This window comes from Momordica charantia (genome assembly GCF_013281855.1).
Source record: "Momordica charantia cultivar OHB3-1 chromosome 9 unlocalized genomic scaffold, Mcharantia_2.0 BLBB01000009.1, whole genome shotgun sequence".
Classification (NCBI taxonomy): domain Eukaryota; kingdom Viridiplantae; phylum Streptophyta; class Magnoliopsida; order Cucurbitales; family Cucurbitaceae; genus Momordica; species Momordica charantia.
Window position 1 is genome coordinate 15585861 of NW_028275167.1, and position 23394 is coordinate 15609254.

A 23394-nucleotide genomic window follows, 5' to 3' on the forward strand; every position below is an offset into this window, starting at 1 on the left:
AATTTTCACGTTTTTCAAAATCAAAATCTTTCGGTTCATAGAATATAAACCATAGTGAGAAAAAAAAATCTTTTTGAATCCCAAGTATATCTATTTATTTTGAATGGTGGAACTTCACACAATTCGCTGGCCTCAAACCCTTTCCCTCTCTCAGTCTTTAAATATCTTCTCTCCTCTTTAAATATCTACAAGATCAAATTTCGAACGACCTTCTCTTATAGAGTGATGATGAAAAGAAGATGGGCAGTGTGGAGATGAAGTTTTAACATTGACATATTTCAGTCAACGTACGGTAGGGCTGTGATGACCAATGAGGGATGGGGGTCTTCGTTTCACATCCACGATAGTCTGATTGGAGGGGAATTGTAGATAGGAAAGAAAAGCAATATGACATGTGAGTTGAGGTTAGATGCATAATTTCACCTAATAAATGATGTCGAAAAAGGTTAGAATTACAAGTTTTGAAAAATTGAACATGTCTCTATCGCCTTTAAATTTAGGTCAATCATGAGAATATACCCCATGAAAGAGACCTTCCTCATAGATTAATGAAACAAATTATTCAAAACACAAAAACCTTTATCCACAAAATGATTATACCCAAAATAAATGCACGAATCAATTCCCAACCAAAGTTTTTAACACTAACTGGAGTTGAGTAACTTGTCTTCTTCAGTTGGAAGATTACTCATTGTGATTTGTATGCCCGACTTTGAGTTCATCTTGTTCCATTCGTTTTCAACTCGGAAGAAGATCCACTGGAATCGTCGAAAGATCTCCAAGGCAGTAATCGTAAACACCGTAAGATAATTGTGGCGGAGATGAGCAGATAACTTATACGTCCATGTACACCGCAATATCAAATTACTTCCAAGCACCCAAATGTAGACCTGAAAAACCATTAAAAAAAAGAGAGATATATATATAAACCTTTTTGTGGCAGCAAAAATATCATATTTATGTTTAAGGATTTAAATCTACTTTTGGATTTTTAAATTAAAACATAAAAACTCGTTCCTCTAATCGTTTTGTTATCAGTGATTTAATGATTAAACGATAAGCAACTTCGAACATGTTTGATAACCACTTACTATTTGTAATATCTAAAAACAAAATGCAGAAAAGCTTGGTTGTCCAAAGAATTTATGAAAGAGTGTGCAGGTAAAAAGAGGTTCAAAAAACTAAGAACAATGTGTGAATAACAAGATTAATGAAAAGGTATTGAAAAAAAATAACTAGATAAGATACAAGGTTATTTGTAGTTAAATTATAACTTTAGTACTTTGTGAGTTGTAGTACTTTGTGAGCAGATCCCAAAGTGTCTAATAGATCCCAAACTTGCAATTTTGATTATAATAAGTCTCTAAACATTAAGCTTAATACGTCCGGTCCTCAAACCTTCAATTGTGTCTAGTAGGTCACTTTGACCTCAAAAAAAAATTTTAATTTTAGACACAAAATTGAGAGTTCAGGTTCAATTAGACATAAAATTCAATTTCGTGTCTAACAACTCTGTGAATTAGAAAAAAAAAATGTTAATTCAGTCAATAACCAAAGTAGGCATAAAATTAAAAGTTTAGAACACTAATAAATAAAAACTGAAATTTCAAAGACCTATTAGACACTTGATGTTCAAGGGGAGAAAGTGGTAAGGACAAAAATTATAATTCATGGAAATGACTTTTTCTTAGATTTACAAAAGTTACCAGAGACTTCACACCATAATTGGAAACAAATAAGACATATAAAAATAAATCAATCCTTAAACAGAGTACAAAGCTAGGAAGGAAAAACCGAGAAAATTGCTAAAAAACCCCTCAAAAAATTTCAACCATTTAATCCACAAAAATAACCACAAGAACGATGCTCGAAAATGGTTAAGCCAAGTGGCCAACAATATATGTCATTAACATAGCTCAGAAGTCGAGAACTATCTAGTTTCTAAGTTGATTTTGATGCAGCATCAACTCACATGTTAAATCAACAAGGATATGAACTTATTAGAAAACCAACTAGGTATATTATGGTTATGAAAACAATTCAAGTATATGCATGAAGAACATTACCCATTTCTGCCCATATAAGAGGTGTGAGAAAAAATGCGGTCGGTTGAACTTGAAAATCCGGGTGAAGGTACTGTCACAAAATAAAAAACGTATGTCAGCACATCACAAGACCATAAAGTAAGGGCAGAGCTTGGTAAAAAAATGCTCTCCTCTTTACCCTCCCTCACGTTCTTCCTAGAGCCTGGTTTCTTGTTCGTGATTAAAGCATTTGTAGCATTTGAAGCAAGTTTTTATATTACAGTTTTAATCAATGGAGTCAACAGTTGAAAAATTGAAAATTCATTTTTCTGCATCCGGGATGAAAATGATAGTTTTATGCAAGAAGTTTTTTTTTTCTTTAACAAGATACAACTTCTCATTGAATTAATGAAAAGATAATACAAATGTTCAGATAATACAAATGTTCAAGAATACAAACTCACGAAGGAGTGAGAAGGAATGAAAACAAAAAAATACAAATACAAAAACACAGAAAATAAATTGAGTACAAGTTAATGAGAAAAGAAAGCATACCAAGAAATATAGATACCATTAGGAGACTAATCTTTAGAATTGAACACCATAGAGATACCTTGTACTTAGCTAAATCAAAAACTTCGAACCAATCTCTTCACTTGTCTTCAAAAAGCCTTTGGTTCTGCTCAAACCAAATTTCAACAAGCAATTCTTTGATTGCATCGGACCAGATCAAACGGGCTTTTGGGGAGAGCCGGGCCATTGAAGAGCCATTTCAAGTTACTTAATGAAGAACTGGAGAAAACCCAATAGAGATTGAACAGACAAAAAAGGCTCGCCCAAAATTTTGCTGTAAACGGACATAGGAATAGCAAATGACACTGGCACTCACTGTTTGCTGAACATAAAACACATATTGAGGGCTGTAGGAATAAGGAGGGCATCATCTTCTGGGGTATATCTGAAGTATTTAGATTACCAAAGAGAACTATCCAAGACAGGACACTAATTAGTAATTATCTTTGGACTTCCGGATTTCCATATGGTTGAGCGGAGCAATTTTGACAATTTAGGTGCAGGGTAAAAAAATTGTGAATATGATTTGACTGAGAATGGACCTGAGGATCCACGATGAAAATTCCATTATTTCATTGTCCTTTAGGTTTCTTCGAGAGTCGAAATGCCAACATTTTGTGGTTGAGTCCCAGCAATCCGAGACTGAGCAGCAAGGTGAAGTGCTTACTAAATATAAAAGAGGAAATCTATCTTTGAGGGATAAATTCCCATGCCATTTATCATGCCAGAAAGAGATATGCCTCCCATCTCCCAAAGAGAAGACAACTGCCAAGCATTTATCCAATGCTTGGAAATGTTGGACCAAGGACAACGAGGGCAACTGCTGGCCTTAAGCAACGAATTCCAGTTGAAAGGATCAAAGCCATAGATACTATCTATCACAGGGCACCATAGAGCTTGAGGTTCGTGGCAATACCACCAACCCCATTTTGCAAGAGCCTTATTTTTTAAGAAGAGTCCTAGGCAAACTTTGGTAAGTGTCGAACGAAAAATTTACTTGGTCTAAGATGGGAAATGATTCCATTCACTCTTTGTTTGACAGATTTCTCATAATAGGAGGTTGGGACGGAATTTTCGACAATTCATAGGTTTCTAGAGGTGTTAGAGTTACCTCTAACCATTTCTCTATTATACATGAAGCAGGGATTTTTATTTGGGGATCAAGTCCCTCCCATGACTGAATGACAAAGAATGCAATGAGTTAATTGAAGCAAGATGATCTGTTGACAGATCTTTTGGTTGAGCAGCTATATTCTGTTTTTGAAGCTGAGAAATTTAAGGGTGTCATTAAGCAATGGAACATTGCAAAAGAAAATAAATAGAAAGAACAAGAGAATGAGATTTTAAAAGCTATTGCGGAGTTAGGCAATAAGGAATAAAGTTTTGGAATCTCTCAACTAGAGTGGGAAAAGAGAAAAGCCTTAAAGAGAGATCTCTTTGACTTTTATATTGAGGAAGAAAGAAATCTGCTCTAAAAATGCAAGATCCAGTAGCTGCGTGAAGGGGATGAGAACCCTGGTTTCTATCACAGAATCCTAGCAGCCAGAAAAATAAAGGCATTAATCTCAAAAATTCATGATGCAGATAACATTATTCTTCTAAACCAGGCAGACATACAATCTGAAATCTTGGGTTTCTTCGAGGTACTATATGGTAGTAATCCATCCCAAGGTTATCACCTATCAGTTTATCTTGGAGACCTACTTCACCCTTGGATAAAGCAAAGTTGGAATGCAGGTTTTTGGAAGACGAAATTCTTTCAGCTCTAAAAAGTCTTGGCAAAAAGAAGGCCCCCAGCTCTGATGGCTTCCCAATAGAGTTCGTTTTTTGAAGTATTGGAAAGATTAGATGTTCTAAGAATGTTTGAGGAGTTTTACCACAATGGACACATTAACGCATCCATGAAAAAAAATTCATATGCCTAATACCAGAGAGACTCAGTAGTTAGGGTAAAAGACTATACCTATTAGTTTAATATCCTCTGTTTATAAGGTATTTGCCAAGGTCCTTTCCAATAAAGTGAAGAAAGTGTTGCCTTCGACAATCTCCTTGAATCAAAGTGCCTTTTTAGAAGGAAGAGAGATTCTTGACACTATTCTAATTGCCAATGAACTGGTGAAAGAGTATAAACTTAAAAAAAGGAAGGGTGGATAATTTAGTTAGACCTTGAAAGTCTTCTGATGTGATGAATTGGGATTGCTTATCTATGGTGTTGAAACAGAAATGCTTTGGCAAAAAATGGATTAAGTGGATCAATGGCTGCCTCGATCTTCCTAAATGCAAGACCGAGGGGAAGACCTCTAGCTTCTAGGGGCTTAAGGTAAGGGGATCCACTTTCTCCTTTTCTTTTCCTTTTAGTAAGTGATGTCGTTAGCAGTCTCTTAGAGAACATTTACTCAAAAGGATCTTTCAGAGGCTTTGTAGTGGGCAGCAAAAACATTTACATTGTTCTCACCTCCAATTCGCAGATTGCAAGAATGAAGATTCTATGCTGAATGTTATTTTTTACACAATTAAGGTCTTTGAGTGGTTGTCAGGTTTGAAGATCAATTGGGAAAAGTCTTCCATTTGTGGCCTAAAAACATTGATGCTCCAAAAGTAGCTCAGTTTGCTGAATGCAAGGTGGAAAATCTTCCTATCTTGTATCTTGGTTTATCATCTGGTGCAATCTGAAGTCTCTGGTCTTTTGGCAGCCACCAGTTTTGGAAAATTTATCAAAGAAATTGGAGAGACGAAATTTATTTCAGTCATCAAAAGGGGGGAGAATGACACTTTGTGCTATAGTTTTGACCAATCTTCCAATTTATTATGTCTTTGTTCCAACTACCGAAGATAGTTTGCAAGAAGATGGAAATCTTATAAAAATTTTCTTTTGGGAAGGTCACCGCGAAGGAAAATTGAAGCACCTAGCCAACTGGATTTTGGTTGCAGCTCATATTGAAAATGGTGGTCTTAGTCTGGGTGGACTTTTTTCAAAAAATAAGGCTCTCCTTGCAAAGTGAGAATGGAGGTTTTGTCATGAACCTCACGGTGATAGACAGCATTCATGGCTCTGACCCTTGTAATTGGAGTACCTTACCCAAGGCCAACAGTTGCTCTCGTTGTCCTTGGACAAATATTTCCAAGCATTGGAAAACTGTCTAGCAACAAGTTGTCTTCATTATGGGAGACGGGAAACATATTTCTTTTTGGCACAATGAATGGAAAGGGGATTTAACCTTCAAACATAGATTTCCTCATTTATATTTGATCAAAATATCACGCCACTGTTTGGTCTCGAATTGTTGGGACTCAACCGCAAATTGTTGGAAGTTTGAATCTAGAATAAACACTTTTTTTTTTTTTGTTCTTTGGATACGAAACAAATTTCGAGCATGAAATATAAAAAAAGCCTATCAAAATGAAGTTACAAAAAACTTCTCTAATTGAATATAAGAGAATTAAGACAGTAGCTATTAAAAGGATTTAGAAATATACAAAAAAGCCTATCCAATGAAGTTACAAAAACACTTCTCCAATTGGATATAAGATAATTAAGACTGTAGCTGAAAAATGTTTAAGATACAAAACTCCCAAGGGGGTGAAAAAGAATAGAAAAATAACGAATAAATATCGCAACAAGAGCAATAAAAGCTCAAAAGAGATAAAAGCATTCTAAAACAGAACTCAGAAAACTGCTTGCTGTCGAGATTGGGAAACCAAACAAATTCCAAGGTCAACAACCGCATGAGGGAAAAACCTTCCTTAGCACCAAGAGCGAAGACCAAACTCCAAAAAGAACCAAGTAGAAGTTAGGGGCACAAGAACAGACCGTAGCCGAAATGCTAATAAGGAAAAAACACCAAATACTAAGCCTCAATGTTGTCTTCAAAAAGCCTCCAAATATAAACCACTAAATGTCAAACCACACACTGGAGAAAAACTTTGAAAACCTCATCAACCAACCAACCGAACTAAAATAAAATTGCAAAGCTTTGAAATCTGTAGAAGGCATAATTGAGAGCATTCCAACATTCCGAACAACTTAAAACTCAGAGAATATACTCAATTGGGACAAGAGTAATCCCCATTTCATCAGAAAAGGAAGGAATGGTTGTTTGTGGTAGAACTAGTTTCTCATCTTTTTGCTCGTTAAGAAAATCGTCCGCATAAGAATGCTCAGAAAAGTCCTCAATTAGGATGCTGACTTTGGAGAAGAGTCTAAACTACTAATACTGATTGCATCATCCTCATCTTCAAGATCATTATCCGAGAATTCTAAGGAAGATGATCTAAGAGGCAAACCTTCGTTAATGGAGTGGATAGTGCCAATGGACAGAACATTTACCTTATCCATACTATCTTTACTAACTACTTCTCGTTCCTCAAAGAAAGTCTTATTCAGGTTAACTTGAACCCCTTCAGCTATCGAGGGCTTTACAAGCTCCTTTCCAAAATTAGTATTAGGCTTTCTATGAGAGTAGTAAAAAGGAATGGGTTGAATTAATCGTTCAGTATTCTACATACCCAATGGAAACGGGTTGCCCTTTGACTTTTGGTTCAAAAGAGTAGGCCCAATAGTGCCCACTTCTTGATCAATGCCCTCTTCTTTTCTGACCATAGGGGTGCTAAACTGACTCGGCACATTGATTGGGCCAACTGGTGCGTTTTGAGTAGATGAGGGGACAGTTGCAATATGCTTTTCCAAGCTAACCTTATTAGAATCATCGCCAAATTGAAACTCTTCGTTTGCCAAGACTTCTTGCAATCTTTGGATATCCAAAGGATTTGAAGAATCTACAATCAACGAAGTCTTTGAAAGCTGAACGGAGGGAAAAGATGACTTGGTAGCTTCATATATGGCAACCACGTTTACCACAAACACTTCATGTTTCGTAGTTATCTCGATAGAAGCTGGAATAAAACCATAGTCATTCTTCTCTATTTGAATGAAAGCTACTGAACAATCTAACAAATAGTGTTGCTGAAGAGATGTTCTTTAAACCTACAAGATGGGTTCCAATGGCCTTCAACCAATTTGTATTCCAAAGCTCTAAAGGTAAGTCGCAGATTTCCTCCCAACCACCAAAACAAACTGTCATTTCGTTCCTGCCATCTTTTTCAAGATCTCACTTCTCCATCTTCAGGTGCAATCCATCTAACTTGCGCCATTTAACCATTGAGCCGATCAGAGTTCAAGGGTCTTCCACTTTCGAATCTAAATAAAGCCTTATCTACTCAGAAAGGGTTGACTTGGCAATTATCTGAGAAGAAACTTATGAGGGAGGCCGCGATTACCTTCCAGCTATCCTAAGCACAAAACCTTGAAATAACCATGACATTATCCCAATCTGTTTCCACAACTTCATATTCCTTTTGAACCCAATAAGAGCTGCTCCCTTTTCGTTTCTCGAAAACCTCATCCTCTGTGGTAGGGGATGTCATCATACTATCTCTGTTCTTAGCCCTCTCTGCAAATGAAAAGTTTAAGGCGCCCTGCAACACCTTTCCTTTGAAATTCACCAATGAGTCTTTTAACATGTCCCAAAAGGTTACCCAATCAATCTTTCTAAACCCTGCAGGTACAGTTATGAATTTTCTTCCAACCAAAGAGGGCCAAAACAATGCATTCCAAAAGCCAGCCTTTCAAGAGTCTCTTTTCCTGGAGTCGACAAGTTCCATTCTCATCCCTAACTTGCATGGAGAATCTGGAATACAAAGAAAAGTACACAAGTTCCACCAAAGTCTTTTCTAACCACTAAAGCTGGGAAAGTTGAAGAGAAATCTAAACATTCTTCATAGAGTCTTTTATGAGAAAACGGTCACTGTCACATCCAACCCAATAATAATTGTCTTGAATGCTACAACTTCTCCAATCCATTTGAAAAGGATGGTGAGCTAGTTGGGACAGATGTGACTACGGTAACAACAAAGGAGAGGGTGGCGAATTAGGGTTAGGAAGGCGTTCGAGGCGATTTAGGGTAGGAGGATGTCGGCAATAGTTTTGGGTTAGGAGGACATCGGCAGCGGATTAGGGTTAGGAGGGCATTGGCGACGGTTTAGGGCAATGTTTTAAAAAGCTCGAGGCACACTAAAGCGCAATAGACCTTTGGAGCTTAAGCGCAAGGCGCAAAAAAAAGCACGGGCTTTTTTTTGCAAGGTGCACTATACATAAAAAATACATAAATGTATATGTATATGTGCATGATAACAAACCTTCATAGAAATAAACAAGATATAACATAAGTTATGTAAAAATCAATAAATACTCAATTTTTAAGGTGTGAAATATTAAGAAATCTATAATATTCAAATAAAAACTAACTTAAATAATTATGTAAGGTAAAATATGAGTAATATTCAAATTTAATAAAATAGAAAGAGAAGTTTATCTTTTTTAATAAATGGGAAAAACTACTTAGGGAAAGGGAAATACTGCTATATGACAGTTTGCTACCATGCAGGCTCTTAATTTGTGTGTCTAGAAAAGGCAAAGTCGAATTTAACAAAATAGAGAGAAGTTTCTCACTTTTAATAAATGGAAAAAAGTATTTAAGGAAAGAGAAATACTGCCATGTGGCTGTTTGCCACCATACAGACTCTTCTTTTGTGTGTCTAGGAACGGTAACCTTCTTTAATGCTTTTGACTTATCTTCTATCCTTCCTTCTGCCAAGGATAAATACAATAAATGAACTTCTTTATTTTTTTTTCTTAATTATTGAAGAAGGCTCTTGAGGCACAGAGCTTTGCGCCTCAAGGCTTCATCAGAAGGCGCGCGCTTTAACCGCGCCTTTCTATTCTCGCCTCGCCTTTTTGAGGCGAGGCACTGGCGTTGCGCCTAAGGCCTAGGCGCGCGCCTCAATGGGCTTTTTAAATCACTGGTTTAGGGTTAGGAGAACGTCGGTGGCGGGTTAGGGTTAGAAGGGCGACGATGCCGAAGGGAATGGATTGGGTTAAAGCGGCGGCTACAGTTAGGGTTGGTGAGCAGCAGCGACGGCGGAAAGAGGACCAGCAGCGTTTGGAGGAAGGGGTAAGTCGGCGGCTAGGGTTAGGGATAGGTTAGAGCAACGTCTAGGGTTAGTGTTGGCAAGCAGCGGCGGCGGGCGACGCAATGCTGTCTGGAAGAGGGGCTAGGGCGAGGATAGGGTTAGGGTTGGGAGATAAGTTGTCACATTTTAGAGTAGTGTTCAACCCAAAAAGTTAGCTTCTATCTTTTAATTAAGATTGTAGCTATTAAAAGGATTTACACATTTGCACCAAGATAAAGCCAAAAAGATAATAGAGTCAAACAACTTTTAATTAAGATTGTAGCTATTAAAAGAATTTACACATTTGTACCAAGATAAAGCCAAAAAGATAATAGAGTCAAAAAACTGTTGTGGCGAGTTTCAATATCTTTGAAAATCCAAGAGTTCATCTCCTTCCAAACCAGCCAAATGAAAGCCTTATTGATGTTCGTCCAAAGGATCGTCTTTTCCTTCTTAAAAGGGTGCATCAAAAAAACTGTCTTGAGCCAATCTGAAACACCATTAGGTAGGCAGAGATACCATCCAAAGGCTGTAAGAAAGTGGGTCCATATAAAATCTGATAGGGAGCAATTGATAAAGATATGACCAATGGATTCTGCATCTGATTTGCACAGACAGCACCAGTGAGGAGAGAGGATCCACCTTGGGCATCTCCTTTGAAGCTTGTCAAAAGTGTTGAGGCATGTGTGGCTAAGCTTCCAAATTAGGAACTTAACCTTCTTCAGGTAGGATGATTTCATCTAGAAGAAACATAAGAAGCATGAAATAGATGAGTTTTCATCATTGCTAGAATATCTCATCAACATAGCTCCCTCATCAATGGAAGACAAGCTCAAATGGGGCCTTGATTTATCAGGTTCATTTTCAGTCAAATCCTACAGCCCTCGATTTGTGTTCTATGTTCAGCAACATCAATGGAAGACAAGCTCAAATGGGGCCTTGATTTATCAGGTTCATTTTCAGTCAAATCCTACAGCCCTCGATTTGTGTTCTATGTTCAGCAAACAATGAGTTTCAAGTTCATTTGCTCTTCGTCTGTCCTTTTTCGGCAAAATGCTGGGAAAGACTATTTTGTCTCTTCAACCAAAGTTGGGTTTTCTCTAACTCAGCATCAGGGAACTTAAAACAGCTCCTAAATGGGCCAATCCTTCCCCTAAAAGCTCGCTTGATTTGGTCCAACACAATCAAAGCTTTGCTCTCAGAAATTTGGTTTGGAAGAAACCAAAGGCTATTTGAAGATAAGAAAAGAGATTGGTTCACATGTTTTGATCTAGCCAAGTATAAGACCTCTCTTTGGTGCTCGATTCTACCTCTCTTTAATGATTTATTCCTCTAATGCTATTTTTATTTCTTGGAATGCTTTTATTTCTCATTAATTTGTACTTGGTTTCTTTTCACTTTGACTCCCTTGGTCCCTTGGAAGTTCGTATCATTGAACTTCTTTTTTTATCTTTTCATATATCAATCTAAAGTCCGTAGCTTGTTTAAAAAAAAGACCATAAACCTATGTGAAACACATTTTCTCCAAATTTCACCACATCCTACTGAAGTGGTTATGAGTTTCAATGAAAACCCTATCCCTGCTTCCATTTCTTTTAATAAAAAAACAGAGCTTTCATTCAGAAAAAAAAAAAAAAAAAAAAAAAAAATCAAAGAAAACACAGATCATATCCCAATCTTTAACAATGGGTATAAATACGATGAAGTATTTAGTTTCCACCAGCCACCTAACATTCGGAGAAGGAAAAGGACCAAAAGATGTAAAAAAGCATGCACACACAAAGATTCAATACTTGCTCGTTGAAAAATCATGTAAGAGAAAAAAGGAGGGAGGTGGTCTCACGTAAGAGTTAAAAAAAACCATTGCTATCATACCTCAAGTCCCAATCTCGTTTTACATCCCAGTAAAATGAGTATGAAGAATTTAGAACACTAGACAGCAGCCAGAGGGGCCGATAAAAGCTGGTCCACCTATCAGGGAAGACATGGTATTTAAGGGCGGATAGAAAAATCACCGGTACTGCCGTCGAATATTTTAAAGCTGTAATGATGAGCAGATAGAGTTACTATAGCATCAAGACTAAAAATAGATCTGAAGCATAAAAGTACCAACAAATCCAATGAAAATATTTAAGCAAGAATAATCAATTAAGGAGTTACAAATATAAGATACTAACAGAATAAACACAAGATCATCCTTCAATGAGCACGAAGAAAGAAAAAGAAAAAAAAAGGCCATTAGGCTCGCTTCCCCCTTGACTACTGTATATGTTTCAAGGATGAAGAAACAATAGATCATGAATTCATCCATTGTTTCCCAAACTATTTTCCAGCGTTTTTCTTGAATATATTTTCTCTTATAAAATATATATTTTAAAAAATAAAGACACACAAATTTGGATAGAGACAGGGAAAAAGAATCATGAAATCTCACCATTCAAAAGTGTTGTTCTTTCCCCTGTATCCTTGTATTGTCGAAGACATTGGAACAAACGAAAAAGATAAGGAAAAACAAGAACCACAGGGATTGCAACCGAGTGACTTCCACAAACAGAATCAGCCTCAAACCAGGCAATGGTGGCAACCTGAATTAGTTGATAAATATAAACAATGAAACTTCAGTCAAACAAAACTAGATGTGGGTCAAGAACACAACCACCATTTCTATGAAGAAAACAAACACTTCAGTATCGTTTAGCAAATTTAGCTGCAAGTGAAAGGCTGAAGTGTTGGAAAGAGTTATAAACAACGTCCATGAAAATAGAAACTATTTGGAAACAAAATAGAATAATCTCTTAAAGCCTCCCACCAGTGTGAAGAATGTAAGAATCTTAACATTTAAAAGAATTAGTCGGAAATTGGAATCCACCGGATATAAAATATTTGGCAAGAAGCCAAAAGAAGAAATCCCACCTGTCGGTGAATCATTCGACACACTGATCTTTCCAAATCAGAAAACACCTGTAGCCAAAATCAGGATTATAACCATATAACATAATTATAACACAATTACATATTTGTAAAGAAAAACAATTCAAGAAACAATTTCTGATGATGAATTCCAAACAAGATGAATGAAAACTTTATAAAGGCTAGCAGTTATATTTGACATCTACACCTTAAGCCATGATTCATGAAAATGAAAAATGCTCATACTCGTATAAACAGAGTTATATACACAAGTGAAGAGAGAGCCATTTGCATCAAACTGTCCTCTGTGGTACTACCACTATTATAAGCTGAACAACGGATCTTGAAAATTGTTGATTCAGAACAGCAGAATGCAAACCTTTGACATTGACGTCATAATATCAGCCAAGAAAAAGTCGGCAAATGTAATTGCCTGCATTTGGAAAAATATTAACAAATTAACAACCAGTAATAGCATGCTAAACTCCAAGAATTCGTGCATTAAAGAGGAAATGAGCCATCGCCATGTAGACATTCAAAAAAATTATTCAAAAATGTTCCTGGTGTTGTCCAATCATTCATACTTGTTACACATTTTTTAATGATTTAAAATAAAAAATAAATTATATGGCAATGTTTAAGATCATAGAACTATTTTAGAAAAGAATATATGAGATACTCTCACTTGACCTTTAAATTATGAATGGTAGAGAGTAAAATTCATTTCAATAACTCACATTTTGAACTGATGAGACATTTTGCAGGCATGTATTTGCATAGAAACATGACATACTATATTTAAAGACCAACTTTCAAGGCAAAAGAAAAAAGTATCATATATTTTAATTTTTTAACGTACTTGACCAAGAAAACTTACCTGCAGTGGGAGAACTATTCGCCAAAGAGTCCTTAATAAGAAAAATCGAGATGACAAATAAAATATTTCAAAGGGGAAAACCAAAATCATCGCCACAGCAACATATAAGAGGACCTGCATGGAAAGTAGATAAACTTAATGTCCTTTCATCTACAAATAAGTAACCATAAAACATAGTCAGCTCAAATCTACACATGGTAATGGGTATCAGCATTACAATAAAAATCTTCATTGTTCATGATTCTCTGCTCTATGAAAAAGTATTCACTGGGCAACCATAATGCAAACTTACATGTATTCAGAATATTAGCTATGTGATGTAAATCTCATCAAAAGAACCTCGAAGCCTTCACAACATATTAGCTAGAGAAAAGTAATTCCTTTTAGATAAGAAACCTGTATATTCCATGAGGAAAACAAAAAGGAACAACCTAAGGGCTGGGTAGAGGAAACCCCACCCAAAAGGACTACACAATCACTTTCAAATTGTTCAAAACCATGGAAAGGTTGTAGTTACAAAAGAATTTGCTATAGTTGATGCACCACCAAGAGGCAGTGTGCTGTACATTTCTATAAAAAATCTCAAAAGATGAAGACTTATCTTCAAAGACTCGAAGATTTCGTTCCAACCAAAGATGCCAAAGGAGAGCTCTCGAAGCACACCTCCACAAAAACCTTGCTTTTTTTAGGGAGACTCCAACCATGAAGAACCTCTATTAGCCAATCATCTATACGACTAGGCAAACAAATTGACATACCAAAAATATCCATAAGAAAAAGCCAACCCCGAGCCGTGAACGAGCTGTGAATGAACATATGGTCAATTGACTCAGTGTTGGCCATACATAAGCTACAAACAGAGGGGGATAACACCCAGTTTGTGCACTTCTTTTGGAGCTTTTCATGGGTGTTCAAGCTTCCGTGTGCTAGAGACCATAAGAAAACCTTCACTTTTCTTGGTGAAGAAAATTTCCAGATTGCTTGAATAAGAGCAGACTTCAAAAAGGGGGTGCAATCCACCATTTTCATACAGGCTGACCTAGTCGAAAACATTCCCCCTTTACCTATAGACCATCCAACCCAATCCTCCCCTTCCCCTAGACGCACCACATCAATAGCTCGAATAAGGCCTATCCAACTTTCAATTTCCCAGTCAAAGAGGCCCCTTCTGAATCCCAAGTCCCAATCATTCTCTGCACTATTCCAGCACTCTGCCACCGTGGCCCCTTTCTTCGTGGAGATATTAAACAAGTCCGAGAAAGAGTTTTGGAGAGCATTTTGTCCTAGCCATTTATCCGACCAGAACTTGATACAATTCCCTTTTCGCACTTTGAATGTAACAACCGAAAAAAATATAAATATATATATTTAAATTATTATTATTTTTAGTTGTTTTTTTTATTTTCTCAAAGATAAACCTTTTTGGTTTAGAAATTATTTTTGAAAGATAATTTGTTTTTAGAATTTGAAAAAAATAAAAAGAAAGAGTTTTATTAAATCTTTATCTTTCTATTATCCCTTTTAAATAAGGATTCATTAGGATTTGTTATAAAAGCCCTTAAACCCTATGTTTTATTTTCTTAAACTGTTAGACCTAGTTTTCTCTCAAAGAGAAAAAAGAAAAGAAAAGAAAAGAAGAAGAGTTTGGTATTTTCTCTCAAAGATCGGTAAGATTTTCTTCTCATTGTTTTAGTTTTATTTTCCTTGATTTGTAGTTCTTTAATTCAGTTTATTGGGAAAAGTTTCGAGGTCTTTGTTTTTTAGAATAAAAGATTTTAAGGACTTTTTATCCTAAAAATTTTCCAGAATTTTTGGTTTGAATCTTTTTGTTTATGAGACTGTTTTTGGGTTATTTTGAGACTTTTTTTGCGTAAAAAATTTACCTATTTGTATCCTATAAATTATAGTCTGTTGTTATGATTTTTACATGAAAAAATATATGTTTTCACCAAATTTTAAAGGTTTTCTATAAAGTTTTCAGATCTGATTTTTCTATAAAAATCAATAAATTGTTAATTGTTTTATGGAAAATTCTTGGAAGTTTTATTTTATAAAACAGAAAATTTTTCAGATTTAAAATCTCCAAATTTTCAATTGTTTAGAAGGTTTTTAAGCTGGTTTTATTGAGAAACTTTTTGTAAATTTTGTTCGTATTGATTTATATCGATTCTTCTAGTTTTAAAATTTGTTATTGTTGAATTTAGAGGCTTTTTAACCTAGTTTTCAGATCTGGTTTTGTAGCCCCAAATCCATACTTTCCTAATTATTTTACATAAAAAAAGTGTTTTGAATGGGAAAATTGGGTAGATAGGATTTGAGTTAGTAATTGGTTGAATTTTAAATCCTTGGATAGGATTTAAAAATTGATTTTGGATATTGGTTGTTTCTAGGCCTCTAAGTTGACAACTACCAAAGAAGAAGTAAATTAGATTCGTAGGATTTCTGAAAGAGGTAAGTAATTTACCATATCCCTTCGAAAAGTGTTCTAATTAATTTGGCATATCCCTTCGAAAAAGTATTGTAAGTAATTTACCATATCCCTTCGAAAAGTGTTGTAAGTAATTTGTCATATCCCTTCGAAAAAGTATTGTAAATAATTTACCGTATCCCTTCGAAAAGTGTTGTAAGTGATTTGTCGTATTTCAAAAACTAAAATGTATATTGGATTTGATAGGAAGATTTGAAATTGATATCTTGCATATGAAATTGAAGTTTTATTATAGATTTGAAAACTAATTTGGCAATTGAAATTATGTTTATCTGCAAAGTATTTGAAGTATTCTTAAATGATTTGATAAAGTTTTGTTTAAATGTATTTAAAGGTTTGAAATTGATATTTTGTTGATTTGTGAAATATTTGAAATCATGTTTTGGGATGATTGATAAAGTTTGTTTTAAATTATTTCAATGTTTTGAATTAATTTAATATTGAAAGTAAGTATTTGTTTTGCATTTTATTTGAAATATATTTTGATTGATTTCATAGGGCTATCCGGATATGCCATGATTTTGTTTTGAGGAACGTTTTGCTTATTTGGGGTAGTAGCCTAATTTGGAATTGATGGATTTCTGTTATGGCTTATTTGTGGGAAGGCACTTTTGTGGTTTGGCATTCCTTGGGAATGAAATTCATGTGTGTGTTATTCACTCACATGGCCTCACACTTAAGTAACTCTGTTCTGGTCGATATTATTTCGACAACTCTGTTCTGGTCGATATTAATTCGACAACTCTGATAGAAGCTTCTGATTGATTTGGTGTTACCGACGGGTAACCACATATGTTTTATAGGCTACCCAAATAATGCAACATTCCACTCTGATTTTGAAAGTATGAATGAATGTAAGATTGTTTTGAATGTTTGAATGATTTAGTTATTCGAAAGTTTGAAAGTTGTACCAAATGTTTTAGAAGGAATTTTGAAGGTTTTGATTGGAAGAAAGTTTGTTTTGAAGGATTTTGAGTTTGATCAAATGAAAGTTCGTTTTGAATGAATGAAAGTTTGTTTTGAAAGAATGAAAGTTTGTTTTGATTGACTGAAAATTTTACCTTATTTGAAGACTTTGTTTCTGAAAATTTAGTTTGTTTTGAAAGTTTTGAAAATTGTATTAAATATTTTAAAGGACTTAAGGTTTTTGATCTGTTCGTATTTTTTTTTTTACGAATGTTTTGAAAGGAAATGAATTTTGAAATTCGATATGGAAATTGCTTATTGAGTATTTTTGTACTCATCTTTGTTTTCCTAAATATTTTTCAGATGAAGGATTGAATGATCGTTCTAGTAGAAGGTGAAGTTTAGCATACTGGCATGAGTTTGAAAGTCATCCTCCTATTTAGTTAAGTTAGTTTAGAAAAATTCTGTAAAGAAATTGCTTCCGCTGAATAATTTTAGTTCTTAAGGTTTCTTGAAAGTTACGTTTCCGCATTTTGTCAGAATGACCGTATTAGAAAATACGGGTTGTTACATTGAAGTCACGGAATTTAGAAAAAAAACTGCTAATCTTCATTATATCAAACCAAGGCCTCCCTTTTGCTTTGACTTTGGGAGGAAGAGTAGCCCAACCGTGTCCTTCTTCCCCCTAAATACTCACAATAACCTTTCTCCATAAAGCATTCGACTCCTGAGTGAATCTCCACAACTATTTAAGAAGCAGGTTGTTGTTCTTCTGTCGCAAAGCTCCTATCCCAAGACCACCATACTGCACAGGGAGTCCCGTCTTTCCCCAATTAACTAGGTGGCTGCACGAGCCTTTTGAAGTTCCTCCATTCCAAAAAAAAATTCCTAGTCAACTGCTCAATGTCTTTTATAACCCTCACGGGGGCTTTTAGGACAAAGAAGAAGTAAAGGGGAAGGCTAGTAATGACCAATTGAGCAACATTAGCCGAACACCTTTAGAAAGAGTAAGATTCCGGCACTTATCAATCTTTTGCCTTACTTTGTCAATTACCAGAGCCTAGAAGGATTTCTTCTTGTAATTACCTCCCAAGGGTATACCAAGGTAGGAGAAGGGAAGCCGTTCCACTTTGCATCCAAGGACTGCAGCCTTAGCTTGCAACTGATTCTCTGCCACATTAATTCTTGTGTCAATGAGACTTATCTCCGCCTGATTCCTAAAAAAGTAAGGGTCACAAAGGTGTCAGAATTTCGCCCAATAAGCCTAGTCATTAGCCTTTATAAAACCATGGCGAAGGTCCTTGCTAAAATGCTTAGGGCTGTGTTGGAAAGGACAGAGTAAAAATCAATCTGCATTCATAGAGGAAGACAGATCTTGGATCCTATCCTCAATGCTAACGAGCTTATTGATGATTATAAAGTTAAGAAGAATCTTATAAAAAAAAAATAAAGTTAAGAAGAAACAAGGATGGATCCTAAAGCTAGATTTCAAGAAAGCTTATGACATGGAGGATTGGGACTTCTTTTTGAAGTTCTCCACACGAAAGGCTTTGGGACCAGGTGGATCTCTTGGATTAAAGGTTGCATCTCTAACACGTCTTTCTCTATTATAATCAATGGAAAACCTCAAGGGCACTTCAAAGCCTCAAGAGGTTTACGTCAAGGAGACCCGTTGGTGCCTTTCCTATTTGTTCTCGTTGTTGATGTGCTAGGAAGAATGCTGGATAAAGGTGTGGTAGAAGGTTGTCTCCAAGGTTTTACGATGGGAACAGGTGGCAGTCAAGTTAATCATTTACAGTTTGTAGATGACACGCTCATTTTCTCAAAAGATGATAACCTGCTCCTCTCGAACCTGAAGGATATGGTGTGTTGTTTTGATGCTATCTCAGATTTTAAATCAATATGGCCAAGTCTCAAGTGGCTGGTGTGAATATTTGGATGAGAAGCTTTCTTATATTGCAAATAGCTGGGGATGTGAAGTAGGAAATTGGCCTCTTTTCTATTTGGGCATGCCTCTCAGAGGGTATCACAAAAAGAAGGCCTTTTGGTAGCCTATTGAAGAGAAAGTGGAAAGAAAATTAGCTAAGTGGAAATCTCTTTGTCTCTCGAGGGGGGGTAGACTTACTTTGGCAAAATCTGTACTCACAAGCATTCCGCTATACTACTTCTCAATGTTTAAATACCCGAGGCAAATTATTTTGCACCTTGAGCAGTTAATTCGAAACTTCTTCTAGAAAGCCAGTGACAAGGGGCCTGGCCCTAATCCAATTTGATGGGAGATGGTCACCGAGTCTGAATTAAAAGGAGGTCTGGGTATTGGCAATTTAGCGAATAAAAACCTTGCCTTGCGGTTGGAGATTCATGATGGAGACTGAGGCCCTTTAGAGAAGAGGACCACCGAGTAAATACCATCTTCATGATAAAGAATGGTGGCCGGACGTGAATGGAACGATGAAGTTCAAGGGTCCACGCGTTGATATCATCCTTTCGTGCAAGAAAGGAGATGGGAGTTACAAGCTAAAGGTGGGAAAGGGGGATAGAACTCTCTTTTGGAAGGACCCATGGTTGATAAACGATCCTCCGTTGAGAGCCTTCCCAAGGCTGTATAGAGTGGTTGCTTCAAAGGAGTTGTCAGTAGGCCAATGCTGGTCTGAAGATATTAAAGGCTGGGACTTAGCCTTCAGGAGGAACCTCTCAAAACTGGAAATTGAAGAATGGGTTGAGTTATCTAATGTCTTGGCGAGCTTCTCTCCTTCTACCTTGTGTGACAGGAAGGTGTGGTCTCTTGATAGCAATGGCATGTTCAACCTTTCACAAGAGGCCACAAGGGCGGACTGCTTTAAAGGAAACTTTATATGGAAGCTTGAGGTCTCCAAGAAGGTCAAGATTTGTCCATGGCTGATGATGCATGAAAGGCCAAAAACTTGCACCAGACTTCAAAAGGTGCTGCCTAATATGTTTCTTCCGCCAACTGGTGTGTGTTGTGTAAGAATAGTGAAGAAGATCAATGGCATTTCCTTTTTAATTGCCCCTTTGCCTTAGCTTGTTGGTCACCTCTCCTCCAAATGTTTAATGCGACTTCGTGCTTCCCCAACAATGCCGCTGACGCCCTCCTACAATTGTTTAAAGGAACGTTCTTCAAAGGAAAAGCAAATCTCCTTTGGTCCTTTGGGATTGCAGGGTTGGTGTGGAAATTATGGTTCGAAAGGAATAGAAGATGCTTTTTGGGGCAAGAGACCGAGAGAAGGATTTTTTGGGAGAATGTTAGAATTTGTGTCTCTTCGTGGTCTTCTAGTCACAAAGACTTTTGTAATTATGGTGTTTCTCAAATCTTTGCCAATTGGAAAGCTTTTTTGTAATTCCTTGGCATGCGGGAATTGCTCATCTCCCCTTTTTATAAATCTCTTTTTGATAATGAAATTTTGGTTTCTTATCAAAAAAACATAGCTAAGAACAAAGTCTTGTCTTGAAAATAGAAGCTAAGCTTTGTCTCTGTGCTTGATAAGAACAAGAGTAATGCCCACTTGGTTGAAATAATCTTACAAATCTTAACGGACCAAACATTCAATCTTCAGTCGGTAAACAAGAATTTTCTTTATCTCCAGCCTCATTGAAGAATTTCTTTATCTCCAACCATGACTTTTATATCACATGAATCATAACAACTAAAGCTAATAATTGAATCTTCGTCACCATCCGAAAATTCGGCCTCCAAAATGGAACTATGGATATTCTCTTTAGTAGAACAAGCCACACCATGAAATAATTTTGCATCCCTAATTAAAAGATTATCGGTCAAGATAGAAATGGAAGAACTAAGCTTGTTTAAGGCCTTACGTCTATAAACAAGGTGAGGGTCCTTCAATAAAGGCCTTTTTGAAACCCAACAGCTCAGAGTCCTTTGACATTCCAATCACACTAATGGAAGTTCCAAGATCCAAATAAGCCTTTTGTTTTATCAGACTTTAAATTTCCTTTTATAAAAATGTATATTTCCGACTTTGATAATTCATCAAAATTTCTTTCTAATGAAGTCCTTCCTAATCTCTTTGATTTAGACAAGGATCTCTCTAACTCCAACCTTGAACAGTCAGCCCAAAGAGTGGAAGAAAAGTTTGTTACCAAGACTGTTATTCCTCCTTTCTTTGAATCCGTGGGGATTGAGGTGGTCCCAACTCAAAATTCTCAATGAAGATTATGTCATGGAATGTATGTGCCTATGTTGTTATAAGAAAGGCTAAAAATCAAGAAACTTATCTTGAAGCATTGTTCGGACATAGTACTCATTCAAGAATCCAAGCTACAACAGATTGATATTATGGTGATCAAGTCACTGTGGAGTTCTCCAGATATTGGCTGGGCTCAGATTGTATCGGCGGGAAAATCAGGAGGCCTCATTACATTATGGGATGAAAGCAAAGTAGCTGTTCAGGAAGTCCTTGAAGGAGTTTTTTCATTAACCATAATGTGCTCTTTTTCTAATCTACAGGATATATGAATCACCAACATTTATGGCCCAACAAATTACAACGAAAGGAAGAAATTGTGGTCTGAAATTTGTAATATTGCTGGATTCTCTATCAAACTTTGGTGTATGGGAGGGGATTTTAATGTCACGAGATGGGCTTCTAATCGGTCTTCGGGTGGAAGGCAGTCTAAGGCAATGAGGAAATTTAATAAAATCATTGAAGATCTTGAAATCCAGGAAATTCCCTTATCCAATGGCCGGTATACATGGTCAAAGATGGGAAATAACAATACGCATTCATTGTTGGACAGATTTTTTTGTTTCTTCAGATTGAGACTCCCTCTTTCATAACTCTCGTGTATATCAGATCACTACCCTATTTTTCTAGATTCAGGAGAATTTGTTTGGGGGCCTTGCCCTTTCAGATTCTTTAACTCCTAGTTAAAAGATAAGGACTGTATCAATTTAATTGAATCCAAGCTTTCGGAGGATAGATCCTACGGGTGGGCAAGTTATCTTATTTCTGCTAAGCTTAGAAATCTGAAGATCGCTCTGAAGCAATGGCACAAACAGAAAGAAAGGAAGGATAAGGATAAGGTTGCAGAAGCAAAAATTATTGAAGAAATTTCTTTGCTTGATGAGAAAGAGGAGTCGGTGGAGAAATCGAGGAAGTGGGGAAGAGATGTTCCTTAAAACATAATCTGCTTGATCTTTATATTCGAGAGGAGCAATATCTTTTGCAAAAAAGTAAAATCAGGTGGTTGGCTGAAGGAGATGAAAATAGCAAATTCTTTCATAGATTCTTGGCAGCAAAAAGGAGAAAAGCTCAAATTTCTGAGATGCAAGATTCTGCAGGGAATTCTCCTGTGAATTTGAGGGATATTGAGATGGAAATTGTGCAGTACTTTGAAATTCTTTACATAGAGGATGGACAGCAGCGATTTTTACCAATTGGCTTCAATTGGAGACCTATTTCCGCTCAGAATAATGTTGATGTTTGTTGGAATCTTTTTCTCCAGATGTTCCAATCCGTATGGGTGTGGGATCGTGAGGCTGCTAATAATATTTTTCAGATTCTACATGGTGTTGGGTTGGCACCTAAAGCTAATCTACTTTGGATTAATGGATTTAAGGCCATCATCTTAGAATTATGGTTTGAGAGAAATCAAACGATTTTTGAAGATTCTTGTCGCCCGCCATTGGAATGCTTCAACATTGTCAAATTCAAAGCTTCTCAATGGTGTGCTCTTTCCGATATGTTCTCTTCGTATTCCCCTAGTATGATTTGTTTGAATTTGGAGGCCTTTATTTCTCATTTGTAGTCTTGTCTTATGTTTTATTTTCTATTTCTTGGTTTCTCTATCACTCCTTCAGGAGTTTGTATCTTTGAACAATGTTGTTCCTTTTCATATATCAATGAAAAGTTCATATCTTGTTAAAAAAAAAAATGTATATTTCATGTCCATGTCCTAGATTTTTGAAAACTAACATGTCACTTTGTTTGTCTTGTGTCTGGATACATGCTTTTTCGAAAAATACAAATATTTATAACTTTGGCAGTCAATAAAGCATCATAGACCAGGACTTGCAAAAAGGCCAAGTCTCAAGTAAACCGAACAAAGAACATAATTGAATTTAATTCTAAAGAAATTAAAGTATTCATCAAATACTAATAAAAGAGGGGGCATCTATTACACTGGTTGTGATGCAGCTAGTGATACTTCTCCATGAGAATAAAGATAGAGGTATGCTGTCATACTAGTCGGGACAACAATAGTCATCCATGTGGCACACTGAAAAAGAAATTTAGTCAGGGTGTTACTGTTGCAGATTGTAATAATATATATTAATTAAAAATAGAGTTAACAGATACTATATGTGAAGTGGTAATCACAGATCATAATAGGGACAAGTATATAACTACTTTGGGAATGATTTTGAATGGTCAAGAATATGCATAATTAAGAACCAGAGATCTCTTACCTTCCAAATTTCTCCGTGAGTAAGATGACTTTGATCAAGCTCAAATATCTTTGCATAATTAACATTAGACTGGGAAAAAACCCATAAGTTAATTCCCCATAGCCAAACCATCATAGTCTGCAGTACCAAAACTAAAAAGTGTGTTAGTACAACGGTA

The 23394-nt window shown here is 36.1% G+C and overlaps 1 protein-coding gene across 9 annotated transcripts in view; it reads right to left on the reverse strand.

The window, feature by feature from the left end:
- Positions 1 to 399: 399 nt before the first annotated feature.
- The window catches only part of LOC111024129 (uncharacterized), a 34277-nt gene continuing 11282 nt past the window's right edge, over positions 400 to 23394 (reverse strand). For all 9 annotated transcript variants that reach the window (XM_022301740.2, XM_022301739.2, XM_088117032.1 and 6 more), the window contains 9 exons: positions 23238 to 23354; positions 22952 to 23047; positions 13393 to 13506; positions 12895 to 12948; positions 12519 to 12566; positions 12040 to 12190; positions 11481 to 11646; positions 2067 to 2136; positions 400 to 890 (listed from right to left, as the gene is read on the reverse strand). In XM_022301740.2, coding sequence (XP_022157432.1) covers positions 645 to 890; positions 2067 to 2136; positions 11481 to 11646; positions 12040 to 12190; positions 12519 to 12566; positions 12895 to 12948; positions 13393 to 13506; positions 22952 to 23047; positions 23238 to 23354 — 1062 coding nt within the window. In that variant the 3' untranslated portion in view covers positions 400 to 644. The remainder of the gene's footprint in view (positions 891 to 2066; positions 2137 to 11480; positions 11647 to 12039; positions 12191 to 12518; positions 12567 to 12894; positions 12949 to 13392; positions 13507 to 22951; positions 23048 to 23237; positions 23355 to 23394) is intronic.